This window comes from Ursus americanus, chromosome 3 (assembly GCF_024610735.1).
Source record: "Ursus americanus isolate L20-20 chromosome 3, mUrsAme1.1.p, whole genome shotgun sequence".
NCBI classification, from domain to species: Eukaryota; Metazoa; Chordata; class Mammalia; order Carnivora; family Ursidae; genus Ursus; species Ursus americanus.
Genome location: NC_142129.1, coordinates 57,716,973 through 57,735,863, shown reverse-complemented (window position 1 = coordinate 57,735,863; position 18,891 = coordinate 57,716,973). Strand labels below are relative to the sequence as shown.

Below are 18,891 nucleotides of genomic sequence, written 5' to 3'. Positions count from 1 at the left end.
CTCATATACATTTTACTTACCAAAAATTCTATCCCATATAATAAGAACGCCGGCATAATTTTTGTCTATGCAATAACGGTTTCTGCCTATAAAACAAAATATTTTTAAAAAGAGCTTTTTTGAAGAATGAAGTTATGCTTTTGAAACACCCTGTTGTATTTTAGAACCTATTCACAAAATTAAGACTTATGCAATAAAATGATTTTCCTAGGAATCTCTTTTCACTGACAACATTAGATTATTTGCTAGTAAACTGCTTTTATTGTATTTATTTTTGAGTTCATTTTACTAAAAACGGCAAAGAATTCCTTAAAACTACATATATTTAGAATTATCCCAGATTTAAAAAAAAACATGTTTTTGCTCATAATTTTCCAGTTTTTTTAGAAATCTGGGGTAATTCTAATTAATCTTACTTTAAGACTATCAAAGAGTAATAATTACAAATTAAATGGCCCACAAAACAAAGGCAATAATAAATAAATAATATATGCATATTTGCATTTTTTTTTAAGTGAGTTGTTAACCTTTTCTCTGCATCTTTTCCAGGAAGAAAATTCTCTACTTAAAGTGAGACTTTACTATTTTTTTTTTAATCATAAGACATAAGTGAAAATTAAATCACCCTTAATTAATTTTATTAACTCAAAACATATACATTTTTCCTGCTCCGAAGTATTCAAATTATAATTTAAATGGAAATAGCTGGGCACAGTTTCTTCAATAATAAAAAAATGTGTAAATAGATACAACTATATTCACATGAGTGCAAATCAAAGGAAAAAGAATTTTAACCCACCAAGCCACTGCTCCAACAAACTCAACTGTCTTTAAGCGTCATTTCTTTACATGCCTTCTATACATGCAAATATAAGTTTGAAGGTGAAGACACAAGAGACAACCTCCCCCAATGCGAAAGTAGCATGGGGCTGGCTGCCCAGACATACAACCCGTTGCCGTATGTGGGCTAAGCAGCAGTTCTCAGTTGGTGGGGAGAACATGTCGCCTCTCAGGGGACATGTGTGCCATGTCTGAAGACTGATAAGTGTCACAGTTGCACCTAGTATGTAGAGACCAACATCCTATAAGAGACAGGGTAGCCCCACCCCTAACCTCCCACCTCGAAATGAAGAACTGCTTGGCCCAAAACATTAATAATGCTGAGGCTGAGAAACCCAGATACAAAACAACATGAGTGGCAAGTCAAACAGAGGACACGAGCAACTATTTCTTCTTCAATGTGAACTTATTCTTCTCCATTCCTTACGTTTCCTTTTATGTGAAGGGTGCCCCAACAGTCTATGATCCTTGGCCTCTCCAGCCCCTCACTAACAATCCCTTGGGATTGGGGAATGCCTATGGAGTTTGGGTTTTTGTTTTTGTTTTTTTGAGAGAGCACAAGCAGTGGTGGGGAGGGGAGAGGGAAAGAGAGACAGACTCTTAGGCAGTCTCTATGCCCAGCGAAGAGCCATCATGGGGCTGATCTCATAACCCTGAGATCACGACCTGAGCCAAAATCAAGAGTCAGATGCTTAACCAACTGAGCCACTCAGGCACTGCAGGAAGTGCCTAGGAAGTTTGGAAGAGGAAACTGAGCATGTGCAGCCTGACTCCACCCTCTCCTGCTGCTTGGTGGGGAAGGGTGCGGCTTATGCTTCCATCTGCTCCCTGCCCGGAGGAAAGGGACTTGCCCCGTGGGAAGGCAGGCTGGCAGTGTTCCAGTGCTGCCTATGGTGCCGGGAAACTTGTAAAAGAAGAACAATATTTATTATTTTATTACTGTCTCCCTTCTCTCAGCATTGTTTGTGATATTTATTCAGGTCATCCCAAGTTGCAACAGTTTGGACATTTTTATTGCTGTATAATTCCCCATTACATGCATCGTCTACAATTCCTCTGTTCTACTGTGATAAACATTTGAGTTTTATCTCTATTTTTTCTATTACAAATAATGCTGTTACGCACATTCTTGTACAGGTCTTTTGGTGCACACACATAAACATTTCTGTTAAGTCTTATGCTGGTGTCTTTAAACCTTAGGCACTGGCCACATGAGATTTTTTTCTTTGTCAGGCTAATGCAGTTCACAGAATTTAGGCAAGAAAGTGAATTGCTGTTTATTAGGCTTTCCTGAAATCTCAACAATTTTCAAGACCAGAGGCTTTCTGGCTGTGTATAGGGGTCAGCAAGTGAACTTCAACTGACTCCTTCAATGTAGAAAGTGCATCCCCTCTGGTGGTTAACTCATTTTTCATTACAACAAGGAGATCTAGGTAAAAAGGAAAATCCAAGAAAGGTGGTTTTTCCCCCCCACCTCCAATCTTTGCTTTGGAATTGAGGCTTGTGCAGGTGCAGTGGAAGAAATGATACCTATTTATACAGTGAAGGGTGACTGTGCTGAATAATTGTGATGAAAAGATACAAAATGATCCTGTTTTTAAAGAAATGAAAGAGGAAAAAAAGGTCAAATTTACTTACCATGATGAACCCTATGATGGCTAGGAGTATTAATAATCAGTTCCAAAGGACCAAGGTTATTGATGACCTGTTTAAAACAAAAGCAATATTTTATTTATACACATAGGTATCAGTAAATGTGTATATATATATATATATATATATATATACTCACATTAAAAGCTCATATGGATTAAAAGATATTTCAAGTTTCAAGGTTGGCGTCAGAGTCAGAAGTCTCTCTACTTCCTGGTGTTCATATAAAAATAACAATAAGCTGCGGGGCACCTGGGTGGCTCAGTCAGTTAGATGTTGATCTCTGGATTTCAGCTCAGGTCATGAACTCAAGGTTGTGAGATGGAGCCCAGCATCAGGCTCACACTGGGCATGGAGTCTGCTAAGATTCTGCACCCCCAGCCCCACACTCCCCCGCCCCCACGCCTTGTCCCCTCCCTCCCCCACCTCTTGTGCTCTCGATCTCTCTCTCTCTCTCTCAAATAAATAACAGTAAGTTTCTAACTCTATACTGAGGGGCAGTATAGTAGCAGACAGGTTAAGAGTTAGACTGCCTAAATTCAGTTCTTGGAACCTCCATTTATTACTATGTGATCTTGGGAAAACAGTTTAAGCTTTTTATAACTCAGTTTCCTCATTTTAAAATGGAAATATTAAAAAATATCTACACAGTAACATTGTGAGTATTACAAACAGTATAGTATTTATATATCACCACCGCTAAGGCACACTTCTCTCAGGTCTCATGTCATTTCATGTTCTTCACCTTTCAGCTGTGTCTTTGTTGATTTATGGAACTAGTGCATAACTAGGGAAGGGAAAACATAGTATTACACTGGCTTTCTGGTTAGTTGAGAGTCGGTTTCACCCAAAACTCAGCCATGTAACAACAGCTGTTACTGACTGCATTAGGGCGATTCTGCTTATTCAAATATAATCCTGAATGGTCTTTCACCTGTAGATGCACCATCTTCAAGTCATTTTAGAAGCACAATTAAAAGTCAAATATATAAAGGGTCCTGTTTTGTGTTTTGAGTTTTTTGTTTGTTTGTTTTTGCAGTTAACGACCCTTCAAGACGTGATCTGTAACTCTTTAATAAAGGTTCTGTCCCAACATTTCTCAGGCAGGATCTCCGTGCCAGAGTTTGCAAAAAAGTAAGGACTGTGGGAACCAGGTCGGTGTCATAAAAAAGAACAGCAGGCCATGTATAAGACATTTGGTGTGCTATAAAATTAACTTTAGGGAATACAGAACCCTTTTAATTTTGATTACATATTCTTCCATCAATCATGGCAGATAATAGAGTGTTTAATTATGACCTAAATGGATTTGTTAGAGCCTACTAATGACAAAATCAATACACTGTTATATTTTAAGAAATTACTCATCCCTAGAGTTAATTTCCATTTAGAGGATACATGAGGAATAAAGGAATGAGTTAAATGACACTCAAGGGGAAAAAACATTCCCTGACAATCATGACACTGACATGAATTGGCAACAGGTCAGTGGTACAGGGGAAAAAAGAGAGAGATGGGACTGCTCAAGATAAAGACATTTAAGTTACAACCAAATGGACTGTGGTGATCTTGTTTTGAATACTGATTTGAACAAACGAAACAAAAAAACATTTCACAGACAATGAGGATTAAGACAATGATTATACACAGGGTTATTACATGATAAAAAATACTGTTTTTATTGCAAATTATGTTGGAATTGTCATCGTGTAGGAAGATATAATTGTTTGTTTAGAGTTGTATAACTGAAGTATACTTGACATGAGATCTATATTTTGCTAAAAGATACTTGGTAATGCATTAAGAAAAAGAAAAAAGGATAACTAGTGAAAATGAATCAAAATCACAATGATTTTTTAATTGTAATGATGGATACACATAAATGCATTCTATTATTTTCTCTACTTTTCTGAATGTTTGAAAAAATTTAAGATAAAATTTTACATAAAAGCAATTACTACTCTAGTAATACACAGTAATGCTCAGTTAGCCTTAATAAATCTCTAAGTCCCAAACAAATTTCTATATGGCAATTCCTTATATAGAGGAGTTTAATCATGGTTTGGCAATCTCTGACAGACATTAAAACACTCAGTTAAAATTGCTCTGCAAATGTGAACAGCTGCAGTAGTCACACTGTCCCCAGCTTGTGGAGTCCTGTACCCTCTTGAGGTAGAAGCAGCAGCAACGTTGCCACATGGCGGTCCTGCAGCTCTCCAGAGGGCAGGTGCCACCATCATCTCCTCATTGAACCCACTGTTCACACACTTGAAAGAAGCAGTACTTGCCTTCCATACTGCTGCCAAGCTTCTAAGGGATTTTCAGTTTCCATTATGGAACAGACAGAAATGTCTGCATGCAAAGGATGTGTAATATTTTGTGTCCTATATTGATTTAGCCTCCCTCCTTCCTTCCCTCTGTCCCTCCTTTCTTCTTTGCCTCCTTCCCCCACTCCTTCCCCCCTCTCTCTCTCTTCCTCTCTCTCTCTTCTATTTTGGAGTTTTATCACCATTTTAAAATTATTTCCTGGAGAAATATACTATGAGCTCCAAACAACAGACTTTTTGGTTAACTCATAGAACAGAATTCATATATACCCGAAGAACTATCTGTATTTTTTTAATTCCAGGAGTTCAAAATACTGTGAATATGTAGCACTTACATCAGACTATATTCCCATCAAATAAGCCACAAAAGGTATTATCCCACAAATAGAGTACTAATGACCAGGGATTGGGAAGGGAGTTAAGTAGAAATAGTCCTGTATTTTATTGGACTCCACTGCTTTGTACTTGGTGGAAAAATATTTGTTAAGAAGAAGAATGGTGATGGATAGAGAACAAGAAAGTGGGGTTTCTCAGCAGTCAGAACATTGAAATCTGATGCTCTGTTCGGGCTTTGTATCTCTGGCAGGGAACCAGATGGAAAAGGAGAAAACCATTTTATCCTTGTTTGTCTCTTTGGTGCCTAACATATGTTACAAAAACAGCAACAAAAGGGGGTGGAGGAGACTACACTGACCAGCTTCTGCTACCCAGATGCATTTCTGATCCTTGGTCCTGGCATGTGTGCAGCCAGATTTAAAGCCACACAAATGGTGAGTGCATTCAGATGTTGGAGCCTTGGCTGAGCGCATTATTTTTTTTTTTAATGTCAAGCACTTTTCCTCAAAGAAAATCTTTTGCTCCTACAGGCAAAAGCATGGTGATATCAATATTGAAAGTCCCCTCCCCCTTTTCTTAAAGTTAAAAGCCAAGTACAACACAGGCAACCACAGTCAAATTTCCTGGTAGTGCCTGTGAGTACCTTGGAGCCGAGGAAGACCACCTCAGTGTGAGAGATGATTCATCATTCAGACAGCCCAGTCAGAACCTCTCTTGTAGAAAACACTTCTGACTCAATCATGGAGAAGTCATCAATAATTAATATGGGTTGAGCATAATGACTTAATTATCGCCCACTTTTGCAAATTCAGTCATTTAGCAATTCAACCACATCTAGCTTTGAATCACTTCCTGAAAATATGTTACTGTGGAAATAACTGCAGCTATTCTCGTTTTTAGAAAGTTATTTTTCTGTCTTATTTTTTAAGATTTAGATGATTTAATTTAAATGATGGAATTCTATAACATACAGAGGACTTAAAAATCTTATAGTCCATATTCTGTTATTTTTAAAAAAGCATAAAAACCAAAGCTCAGAGAAGTTAAATTATTAGTACAAGTTCAAACAGCTTGGAGGAAGCTCTAAAGTCTTCTTGATTTCAACTCAGGATTCTTTCTATTTTTCTATTATATTGCTTCTAAGAGATATAGAAATATTTCCATCAAATTAAAGTAATTTAAACTTTTAGAAGTTTCATGACAATAACTAAATGCTTTTTTACTACATTCTATTCAAAAGAAATCCAAATATTTATAAAGAACCTAGACACTTCAGATTCTAAACTGCCCCTCATGGGATTTTAGGCACTTCTACTGTTTCTTAGGTCCCCAAAGCAATGGTCTAAGTCTTGTATGCTGTCATTTTCTGTCAGGGTTTTATAAGCTGAGAATCATGGATGCCTAGAAAGGCTATGCATGGGCTTCAGAAAGTCAAGGACACCCTTAAGTGTTACACCAAATTTTATGAATAGGTACCATGAACAGGAGGAAACTACTGTTTTCATCATATACACAAAGGGATAGATGAGTCCTCAGAGGTTAAGAACCAATGTTCCAAACAAAGATCTTTAGATTATGTCTTTTGCCCTTCTTATTTATATTGTGTTTTCAGTTTCCATACTAAAAACTTGGGTGCTAATTTCTCAGCCAAATTTCAGAAACAGTAATATAAATGTTTTTCTGCCTATTTCTTGAAATCATTGTTTCTCAAAAGGTTCATTTCTTGAGCTGTTTTTGTCTGAATAATAATAAATCATTATGAAAATGGCAATTTTATAATAATAAGCTTCATCCCTTCTGTTGATTGCATTTTATCCAGAAGAAGTGCTCTGCATCTTTTGCTGTACTGGCCACAAACTCATGTCTCTCCCCACAGTTCATGGCAGGGGTGGGGAAAAGAGTTAAATATAAAAGCAAGAGAACAGGGTCCATAAGACACTTTCATCTTCTCATCATGTCATTGCCCTCATCAAAAATAAAGTGAACTCGAATGAAAGGCTCCTCATAATGAACTAAATAAAGCCCAAAACATGCCAAATTCAAAGCTGTTCAAACTCTTCCTCAAGAGGGATTTCCAATGTTCTCTTTCTTCTGCCTCAAAGACCTTAACCTCGCTTCTCGACCTGTTGGAATCCTGCTGTTCCTTTAGGTAGGGAATCCCCTACCTCAATTTTGAAACACTCTTCTTGATTTTTGTAATGAGAATTTTGTTTGCCTTTTTCTGAATATGTACTGAGACATCACTAATTTTTATGTCATGCTATTCTGATTTCTAGTTATTTGTTTTCACTTCCTATACAATATTGTAAGTTCAGTGAGGACACAAACAGTACCTTGCTCCTCTTCAAGGTTCTCACAGCACATGCAACATTGCCTTGCATATAGTGACTGCCCAACAAGGTTATATTGAACAGATAAATCCACCTCATGGCCTTCCTCACCCTTTTACAGTAGTGGTTCTCAAATGGGGATGACTGTGCTCCCAGGGGACTTTTGGCAACGTCTGGAGATACTTTTGGCTGTCACACTGGAAGAAGTGCTATTGTAACTTAGTGAGTAGTGGGTTTTAGTGCTGCTAAACATCCTACAATGCACAGGACAGTATCCCAACATTGATAATGCCCTCTGCTTCATGCATGTCTTGCTGTGCTTCAGTCTTTTTGCAATTCCAGAGGAAAGCATTGCATAATTCCTGTCTTCTAGTTTGGAAATTGGAGGGAGGGGTACATTAAGGAATGAGCCTAGTGGTCATTCCCAAGGCTAGAGGAAAAACATGAATCTGGACTGCCTCGGCCTTAAAGCCCAGAGAGCAAATCCAAACACGATCTATGATCTAGTGAATTGGAAAATTAAGATAAATAGCTAAAATGAAGGGGCCAAAAACCAGTAACAACAAACAGACAGACAGACAAAAAACAGAAAAATAGAAAATCACAGAGTCTAGATAATGGGATAGTTGAATTCTGGTGATCATTGGCAGGTGAATTTTTTGAACTATTTTTATGTTCTTTCAGTACAGGTTTGTGAGGGCTTCATTTTCAGTTAAAAGGAGCCAGAGATACAAAATACAGTTTCCATATCACCAAATGATTCTGAAATGTCCTTTGAGAGTCCTTATGACCCTTCCTCCCTCTTGCCCTGCAGTCACATTTTGAGTGAGTTGAATGACTGAAGAGGCCTAAAGGTTAGTGAAACTTCCACTGTATTTAGGTTACCAGGCGGGAATAATTTTGCCCTAGAAACTGATAAAGTAAATAAGTATATGTGGCAAATCAAATAATTAAATGTCTCCTATGAATTGGTTGCAATTAATTCCTTCCACAGTGTAGCTCTTAGGAGTTTTCTGATTACCCTACATCACCTGAAAAACATACGTTAGTAGGTCTTTCCAATTGAAATTGAAAAATCACTTCGAATTGACTTCTGTAAAGCATCAAAATAAATGTTCTAAATTCATATACTGTCTAAAATTATTTCCTATAAAATTAACATTTTCTATTCTATACACTTCTTAGTTATTTTCCCTGATTCTTCTGATTGGAAAATATTAACTGCTTAGGTTTTTGTAGTTTACTTAAGAGTGCAGAAATGATTAACTAATACACAAGTTGGAAGGCCAGACTTGCTTTCAACAAAAATTCAGTTAATTCAAAACAAAATAATTTTGTTTTTATGAATTGCTTGGAAAATTGCCTCTTCTCACCTCACTCTGACTATTGATGTGGAAGAGACTTTCTAAATCCATTTTAAAAAGAAACCTCTTAATTCTATTCTTCTGTCAAATTTTAGCATACTACTTGAAATGTCACATTATATTTCAGTTTTTCTACCTGCAAATCGGTACTAAAAATACTGGAATGTATTATTGAAAGACTGTAGGAATATTTGTAACCACTTATTTTCCAAAAAGAAAGCGTGAACCTATAGTTAATTATACATTTCTTTCCAATTAAGACATGCTTACAAACATTCATGTTTCCTGTCTGAGAGGGAAAAAATCATAATAGGGAAAATATGTCCTAAGAAGCATGTGTTTTACAGAATACTCATTAACAATGAATGTGCCTCCAATATGACAGATGCTAAGGAGTGACTGGGCTGAGGGTGAAGTGAAATGAAACTCCATAGTAGGAAAATGCCTGCATTCAGATGAGCATAGGTTATAGGGACACCATTAACTCTAACTAGTCAAGACTTCTTCACAGCATCATGCAGGATTGATGTTCCAGGGACCCATACCACTGTGGGCCTCCATGTTTCTCTGCAGTCAGTATTTAAGGGAAATACTAAGCCAGTTACTAATACATTTATCATTTGATAGACAAACCACTGTTATGTTATATTTAACTAAGAATGATATGGTTGACATGTGGTCTGAAAATGGCAAACTTTTCAGGTAGATTAGTCACAAGATTCAATACAAACCTAAGCCAAAATTAAATGGACTAATAATTATACCATGATCAGTTGTTTATTTTGTGGTAATTTACCTTCCTTCCTTCCCTCTTTTCTTTCTTTTTCTTCCCTTCTTTTAACTATCTATCTATCAACTAAGCATGTCTGCATGTACATTAATAAATAAAAAAATTTGAAAAATCTTTTATTTGGAAAGAGCTTTACAGTAACTAAAGGCTTATGCACATCTTTTGAAAAGTGGTTATAAATATTTCCATGAACTTTCAATTATATATTCTAGTATTATAGCTATATTTACAGACAGAAAATCTGAAGGACAAATTTATCAATGGATGAATCAAATAAATTTATCCTTATTAAATATATTTATCATATATACTAAATATATATTTATTTAACAATTAACAACTATTTTAAGTCCCAAATTACCAATAAGGGTTTGCTATTACCATTGGAAGCAATGTTTCAGATCTATACAATCTCTATTTATAAATTTTTATCAAAGTTTCTTATTAAAAGATAGGTGCATAACAAGCCCACCAAGTACTCTCTTCTCAGCCAGTCCATTTATCCTGCAAAGATTATTGAATTTCTCTGGACTTTTCTAGGTTTTAGAAGTAAAAAGAAATAAACTGATACACAGATACTTCCTGCAGGAAGCTTTACAGTCCAGTGGACTTTCTCCACTGGACTGTAAGTTAGAACTATTTCAGAAAAAAAAGGTTTTATAAAAAGTTTTCTTTTTCAAAAATTCTGTGTACTTTTGAGAAGGATGAGAAAAGTATTCATTTTTTTTTCTTTTCAGTTACCATTGCACAATATAGATATTTGAACTTAGAATCCATTTGAATTTATAATTGGCACAAGATTACCTAATAAGAAGCAAGTTGAGTTATTTTCTAGGTCAAAAGCTAAAAATTACCTTTAGTAAAAATATATGCTTTTATCTAGCCCCCTAGAGCGCAGCTTTGCAAAAAATGCCACTGATGGTTCCTAGAGAACACTGTAGAGAGATCTCTTTTGTTCATAAGGTTCTTTTAACAGTCACTATGTGAGGTTCACTTATTTAAGAGGTATTTATTGAGGCTTATTTTATGAAAAGTCCTGTGTTAAGATCTTTTGAAAGATCACAAAGTAGAACAATGGAAATTACAATTTAGTTGCAGGTAATCTAACCATTTCTTAAAGTTACAATGAGTGACAATGTCAGTTGTTATTGGTTGAAAATATATAGGAATACATTTTTTACTATCAAGAAATTCTATAGCAATTCCTCATTTAAAGTTTTAGGAAAAGAATAAAAGCCGTGAACACTACAAGTTAACATATTAAAATAATTTTACTTCTTGTTCTGAATTAGTTGATTTTTAAACACTCATTATTCTCCTTGTTAAAAACTTAATCAATCTGAACATTTATGGATGAATTTATATTGTAGAGCATCTGGTGATGAAATGTAAAAATAAAATCTTAATTACCTCCCCCACTAGTTCTGCTATGTTAATTCAAGACAACACACTCAAGTATTTAGACAGATGGTGGCGGCGGCCATATTAACCTCTGATTTCTCTACAGGGAAGCAAGAGAAAGCAGAGCTCTTAGGATGTGTGCTTGTCTGCCTAGTTTCACACTTTGAAATCTTCGACAAATGCTGATTTATTCACAGCCAAATGTTTTCCTATCTGATTAGGCAGCTTTCTACTTCAGTAAGCATGTAATATGGAGGTAGCTGAATTTCCACACTGAGGAGTGAAAAAACAATATTTATAGTTTGGAAATAAAACAATCTGGAAGAATCAGGACTGTTGAGATCATAAAGAGCTTCATAGGGAGTAAATTTCTGATGAATCTATACCATAGGGTTAAAGAGTTAAAAGCTTAGTTTTAAGAAGAATGAGACTAGGCTATGTTTATACAATAAACAGCAGTTTTAAAGGACTGTGTTTATAATAAATTATCTTGAAGGCTGATTCTTGTCACTTATGATCGTATTATTCCTCAAACAAGAAGACAAGAGCTAGACAAGTTAGCATTTCATTTGAATTTGTCTCAGCTTACATTTTAAATAACGCTTTTGACTTTTCCTTGGAAAATGCATGCAAGTAGCTACTGAATGTGTTCCTTCAAAAAGAGGTGGATTCCAAGTGACATTCTTTTTTAACAGCAATTAAATTGACAGAAGGGAAATAGGAAACGTTCATAAGCATAACCGTATAAAACTTCATTCTAGTGTAACACAAATTTTATATTTATCAGTTTGGGTACTCAGGGAGAAAAAAAACCACATTATTATCATTAGTTGTAACATTATGTTAAAAAAAAAAAAGGTAGCTAATAAACTGAGGGGTTAAGCAGTCCTTGTTTAAATATCCAGTTCAGGCAGTCTTATAGTACATGCTCCAAATACATAACTCATTCTAAAACTCACTGCATTTTGATTGCTATTATAGTAATATTTCCAATTTCAGATGTGGCTTCTACATTCATTAATCAACAAACATTAATGTATTACTATGTACCTGGAATTACTAAGCATTAGATACTTCCATCCATAAAACATATAAATCTGCATTACAGAGTTTACAATCTCACATGACAGATCCCCTAATCGTTACCCTTTATAAATTTTGGTGTATTAAAAAATATTTGCAAGTACTAATCTTTTAAAGTCAAATAGAGAATGGATTTTCAGTAAGTAGATTAGAAGCTACAAGTATCTGTCTCAAGTTCATTGGCCCTGTTTTCAAATCAATTGTCTTGGTCAGTTCGGGATGCTGTAACTAAGTACAACATACTGGATGGCTTAAAAAACAAACATTTTCTTCTCACAGTGATGGAGGCTAGGAGGTCCAAGATCAAGGTGCCAGAAGATTCAGTATTTGATAAGAGCTACCTTCTTACTGTATCCTCTCTCTCATGTCTCTTCTTACAAGGTCAGGAATCCCATCATGAGGATTCCGCTCTCATGACCTGATTACTCCTAAAACCCTCATTTTCAAATATCATTACATTCAGGATTACAGCTACAACACAGGAATTTGAAGGAAGACAATTCAGTCCTCTCTGATCTAAGTCTTTGCTATGAAAACTTGTTTCTCCTGCTCCTCTCCAATACACACATATATTGTAAAAAGTCTAGTTAACAAGATCAATTCATTCATTAATTAAAAAGATATTTGTTGATGGCTATCCAAGTTCAAGACAAGGGGAAAACAAAGATGAATAAAACATAGTCTTCATCTTCAAAAAGTTTACTGTCAGCTCCCATATTCATGATGCTCAAGCTTCCTAATATCAACGTTGCAGATTCCCACCCTCACTCAGAGATTTATTTATATTCTATGGTTCTTAGAAGGGGTCTATCATTCTATATCTTGAGTAAGCACCCAGATAATTCTGATACATGCATGTGTCCCATCCAACTCTGCCTTTATGTACCAATTCTAATATGTAGTCTTATGACTTTTATCGCAATAACTACCATAATAACTAGTATTATTTTCCTGACTATACATTTAACATATGTTATTTCATTAAGCGTCACCACACTCTCATGGGGTGGGTATGATTACCTTCACTTAAAGATTAGAAAGCAAGGTCAGAGAATTTAAATAACTTTACTAAATATTCACACCCATCCTTCAGCAAGCATTTCTTGAGATTCCACTATGCAGGAACCCTTTTAGGTTCTGCAAACATAATAGTGTACAAACCTCTAACAGAGGACAGATTTCTCTTTGATTATACAACCTATACTCCTAGACATTATGTCTTATTACTCTCTTCTTCTTAAAATATTTTTCTTTTCAATTCTGTTAGGAGACTCCCAACTTATTCCTTGTGCCGGAAAGCCTCAAATTCCAGTTCTTTCACAACAGACATTTTATTTTTTTTTATTTTTATTTTTTTAAAGATTTTATTTATTTATTCGACAGAGATAGAGACAGCCAGCGAGAGAGGGAACACAAACAGGGGGAGTGGGAGAGGAAGAAGCAGGCTCATAGCAGAGGAGCCTGATGTGGGGCTCGATCTCACAACGCCGGGATCACGCCCTCAGCCAAAGGCAAACGCCTAACCGCTGTGCCACCAAGGCGCCCCCACAACAGACATTTTAAAATAGGGATCTATGAATTTTTAGATAGTTCACTAATGAGCTTCAGGAAGCTCAATAAAATAATTTTCTCATGTGAAGTTTTTTCCTTTAGGAAACAATCACTAGAATCTAACAGATTCTTGAAGGAAGACATGATCCTCAAAATGATAGTAACAAGCGATGCCAATTCAGGTCATCAGACTAGAGTAGTCTCTTTGTCTGGCACAGAGTAGGCACTCAAGAGCTATTTTTTAACATATGAATTTCAAAGAGATTTGCATATCTAATACATTTGGGAAAACACTACAAAATTACACATAAATAAGTTGAGGGTGAATTATCTTAAAAGGTAACTATAGAATAGAAAAAAGATCACTTCTACAGGGAACATGTATAGGACTTGAAGACAGGCTATAAAGGAGTTCAAAGAGTTAAAGGTGACATCAAGGTTTGATCATGATGTTGACTTGAAGTAGCAATGGAAGTAAAGAAGAAGAGCAACTGACTTGAGTCATAATGAAATACATTTTAAACATGGTAACTCTGGGTAGTGTTAAGTATTCCTGTGAATATGTTAAGTGAGACACTGACCTTAAATACATAAGAGTTAGCATTAGAGCTACAGACTATGTAATTAAATTACTTAGAGACAACATGAAAATGGTGAAGTAAATTAAATTCTAACGAAAGAAGAGCATTAAGAGAGAACTGGAACCTGAAATTCAGGGAGCGATAAAAGGGACTACGGGAGTAAATAGACAAAAGTGCTATGAAATGTCTCAACTTATTTCCAGGACAGAAGGCTTATTAGGTAGAACTGAAATAAGCACCTGATAGATAAGAAGCACGAAATTTGATTTTTGTTAAAGTAAGTATTTTTTAACAAATAAGTATTTGTTTTAAAATATAACTACTTCTTCCTCAAATTCCTTAAAATTCTAAAAGATACATGATCATAACCCTTAAAAATTTATACTATATTAGGGGACATACAGCATAGCTATTTTCCAGATGTAAGTACAAATAAGTATACACATAACAAATTTATTTACTTATTATCAACAAGAGTTATAAGTGTTTCTATAACACTGCTATATGTATTTATTAAAGTTTATATGTATATAATATACGTACTTATATACACAAATATATGTTCATATAATAGATGAGCACATTTTGTTTTTTCTTACCAAGAAACTCAGAATAATGGGAGAAACAGAGTTTAGCAACAAATACAATATAGATGTGTAAGAAGTAAAGTTTAGCATTATTAACTAGATGCTTTCCATAAGCAGGAACCAATGTGTTATAGTATTCATTTCCCCCAACAGAGCTTACTCTCATTCATTAACTGCCAATGTGGAAACGGAAATAAACACAGCACGTAATGTAAAGAAAAGTGCACTTGTAGAGTTAAGTATGAGGTGAAAAAAAGACATTCTGAAGGAAGTGGTAATCCAGTTGCATCATGAAGAATGTTTGGAAAAGGTCATCAACAAAGAGAGCATGTATAAATACAGAAAATGAGTAAGTGTTTGGTGTGCTTGAAAGCAAAATGCAGTGTGGTTTAGCTGGAGCATCTGACTAATGGGATGAGAATGGAGAGGTAAGCAAGGGTCATTTTTTAAGAACCCTGAAATCCATTCATGAATTTAAGGTATTTGATTTTGTCTTGGAGGCAGCAGAAAGCCAGTCAAAACTTCCTACTGTGGATATTTGTTCTTATGTTGGCAGTGCCTGATATAATTGGGTTTCTAAAATCATCACCGGGTTGTTGTATCTAAATATTTGGAAGAGAAAAGAGTCTGTAGGAAAAGCAAAGAATAAAATTCTATCATAACCATCTTTGTACTGGATTGAAGGAGCATAAGCTAAGGTGAGGTAATAGAATGGAAAGATTAAAAAAGATCAAAGAGCTGTTTAGGAGGAAAACGAGTGTATAATACTTTAAAAGAGTGAAAGGATGAGCTATTAACAATTATGCCAGGGAAACAGACATATATTGGCGTTGTTCCAAGTAATCTAGGTCATCTCTAAGAAATGTAAAATCAGTGATACCAGATTTCAGAGGAGGAAAGGAGAAAATAGTTTACCAGGTTTTGAATTACATATCTACTACTAATTAGCTACATTAGGCAAGTTATTTAATCTCTACATATTTCAATTTCATCTCTTTGAATGGGGAAATAGGATTGTACGATGATTAAATAAGCAAATCTTATTTTTAAACATTTTTTTTTATTTATTTGAGAGAGAGAGCATGCACAAGCAGAGGGGAGAGGCAGACGGAGAGGGAGAAGCAGGGTCCCAGCTGAGCAGGGAGCCCCACGTGGGGCTCCATCCCAGAACCCTGAGATCATGACCTGAACCAAAAGCAGACACTTCACCAACTAAGCCACCCAGGCACCCCTAAATAAGCAAATCTTATGAAATACTTAGCAGTGACTGACACTGTGGTGTCAGTGGTCTGAGCTTACTTACTCTTAATAGAAGAGACACTTTATGAAGAACAAATTTGAATTGGGCCTTAAAGAACATATAGAACAGCAAAATGTAGAAAATATGAAAGAAGTTAAACAGTAACTATTATATAGCAGATGTATTTGGGAAATGAAAAATAGTCAACTTTGACTGAATTGCACAGAATGTAAAGTAATAGGATATACACAGGAAATCTATTTGAAATCTATGAGAAACATAAAATTAAAGCAATTTAGATTTTGCTCGTCAAGCAACTGAACATCACCAAAGGACTTTCAGTAGGACCAAACTCTGAAGATAGATTAAATTTTAAGAGGGACAAGTAGATGTGTATAAAGGTCACACAGTAATTTGGCCCAGGCACGATTACAACAAAGTTCTGTCTTAACTAACCAACAGCTTTGATCTTTTTTCACTGTGCCATATGGGTTATTTATGAACCCTGTTACCTCCCATCATGGTGAGGTATAACCTCACTGAGATATAACCAAATATATTGTTTGAAGAGGAAGGGTGATAAGTAGGTAATGGCCAAAACATAAGCTCTGAAGCCAATTGTGTTACCTTATATAAACTGCAGAATCTCAATATTCTTAGCTTTAAAAAGGATAGTGTTTGCTCACAAAGTTGGCGAATATAAAAGTTCCAGTTTCCTGAAATTGTCTATTAAATTTCTGGGATAGCTTCCCGTTGAATGTACTTCTACATGTAGCCTTAAAATAAAGCCTCATTAACTGAGGTTATTTGAACTTATATTCATTCTTTACAAACTATAAAAGTTTAATTGACCTTTAGTGATTCAAATTACTTTACAGGAATTAAATGAAAATTTTTTGGTTAGCATATACTGGATGTTTAATATATGGTGGCTATTATAACATTAAGATCAGAAATGGATGAGAACAAGGAATCTAGAGCCTGACTACTTGGTACAAAGCCCAGCTTTGACACTTACCAGTCCTATGATGCAGGACAAGTTACTTAGTATACTTAACTTGAGGAAATAGTATTATCTATTCTATAGACTTGCTATGAATATTTAATGAGACAGTATTTGTTAAAACGCTTAAAATACTTCCTGAAAAAGTGAGTTCGGGATAAGTAAATGACATACAAAATGAAATAAATAAGAGACAAATAAACAGAAATGTCATCTCTTCGAGTTTTTCCTTGGGACATATCAGACCAATGACAAATATCAGTAACTGAGAATCTGTGGCTTGGGATAACTGTAACTGTTTAGTCTTCTAAAATTCAGTCATTTTTAAATATCTTTTGAGCTACTTTTCCTTCATCCAGAATATTGTCTCATTGTTCCAGTCTTTAATTTTTTTTGTCCCTGGTATTACATGCAAGACTACGAATGACATAGGCACTCAATGGATGTCTGTGGGATATAATAATTAAAATATTTAAAAAGATATTTTGAGGGGCACTTGGGTGGCTCAGTCATTAAGTGTCTGCCTTCGGCTCAGGGCATGATCCCAGGGTCCTGGGATCCAGCTCCTCATCAGGCTCCCTGCTCGGCGGGAAGCCTGCTTCTCCCTCTCCCACTCCCCCTGCTTGTGTTCCCTCTCTCGCTGCCTCTCTGTCAAATAAATAAATAACATCTTAAAAAAAAAGATATATTGAATTTGGCAAATTTCATAATTTTCTACATTGATTAGTTCCTGGATTAGAAAAAAAAGATTATGACAAAAAACCCTGAACAATGCATTTCATGATCAGAATCTCAAACTCATAAAGATACACATTTTTCTAAAGTAAATTTGTGCATTATTTTCTTAAGTCTAAAATCCAACTACATTTATTCATATTAATAATTCATACTAACCAAAATATGGACTGCATCAAAATTATAAGTTATAAAATATACATGAATAATCATAAGGATGGCTAGGAATTGTTAGTGACATACAATAAAATAGATATCTAGACTGCAGAAAAGATAAGAACAATAACAATAGTACTACAAACATCTAATCTATAGATTAGAATATGAACTATCTTTTTTAATAATCAATACTATGTATTGTTAATATCTTTATTTTATATAAGAAGAAACTAAGGCACAGCAAGGTAAAGTAAACTGCCCAAGGTCATAGTAATAGTAATAAATGAAGTCAGGACTTGAGCCCAGGCAATGTAATCTCTGAGGCCACAAAAGGAAAACACAGTTTACATCATGCAAAATATTACTTACTTTTCTTTTCTTTTTCTTTTGTAAATAAACTCTACACCCAATATGGGGCAGGAATTCACAAGCCTGAGATCAAGAGTCCCATGTTCTATGGACTGAGCCAGCCACGTGCCCCTACTTTTATTTATTTATTTATTTATTTATTTATTTATTTATTTATTTATTTATTTATTTGAGATAGCAAGAGAGTACAAGCTTGGGGACAGGGCAGAGGGAGAGGAAGAGGGAGAAGCAGGCTTCCCGCTGAGCAAGGAGCCTAGCCTGGGGTTCCATTCCAGGACCCCGAGATCATGACCTGAGCCAAAGGCAGACGCTTAATTGACTGAGCACCCAGGAGCCCCACTTTTATTATGTTTTTAAAAAAGCACTTGAGATGAATAACACGTGTTATAATATTCATATTTTAGTTTTAATAATTATAGTATGTGAAATATTCAATAATTATCTCCCCAAGTGTCATCTTTATGCAAAATAAATATTAATTTGTTAATGAAAAAGCTTTGTCAACTAGCTTAATAATTCTAATACATTTCCCATGTACACAA

The 18,891-nt window shown here is 35.2% G+C and overlaps 1 protein-coding gene across 2 annotated transcripts in view; it reads right to left on the bottom strand.

Annotated features, from left to right (window-relative positions):
• The window catches only part of AGMO (alkylglycerol monooxygenase), a 345,788-nt gene that overhangs the window by 182,307 nt on the left and 144,590 nt on the right, over positions 1-18,891 (bottom strand). For both annotated transcript variants that reach the window (XM_087861006.1, XM_087861008.1), the window contains exons 6-7: positions 2,479-2,545; positions 21-86 (exon numbers count right to left, since the gene is read on the bottom strand). In XM_087861006.1, the coding sequence (XP_087717132.1) occupies positions 21-86; positions 2,479-2,545 (133 nt within the window). The remainder of the gene's footprint in view (positions 1-20; positions 87-2,478; positions 2,546-18,891) is intronic.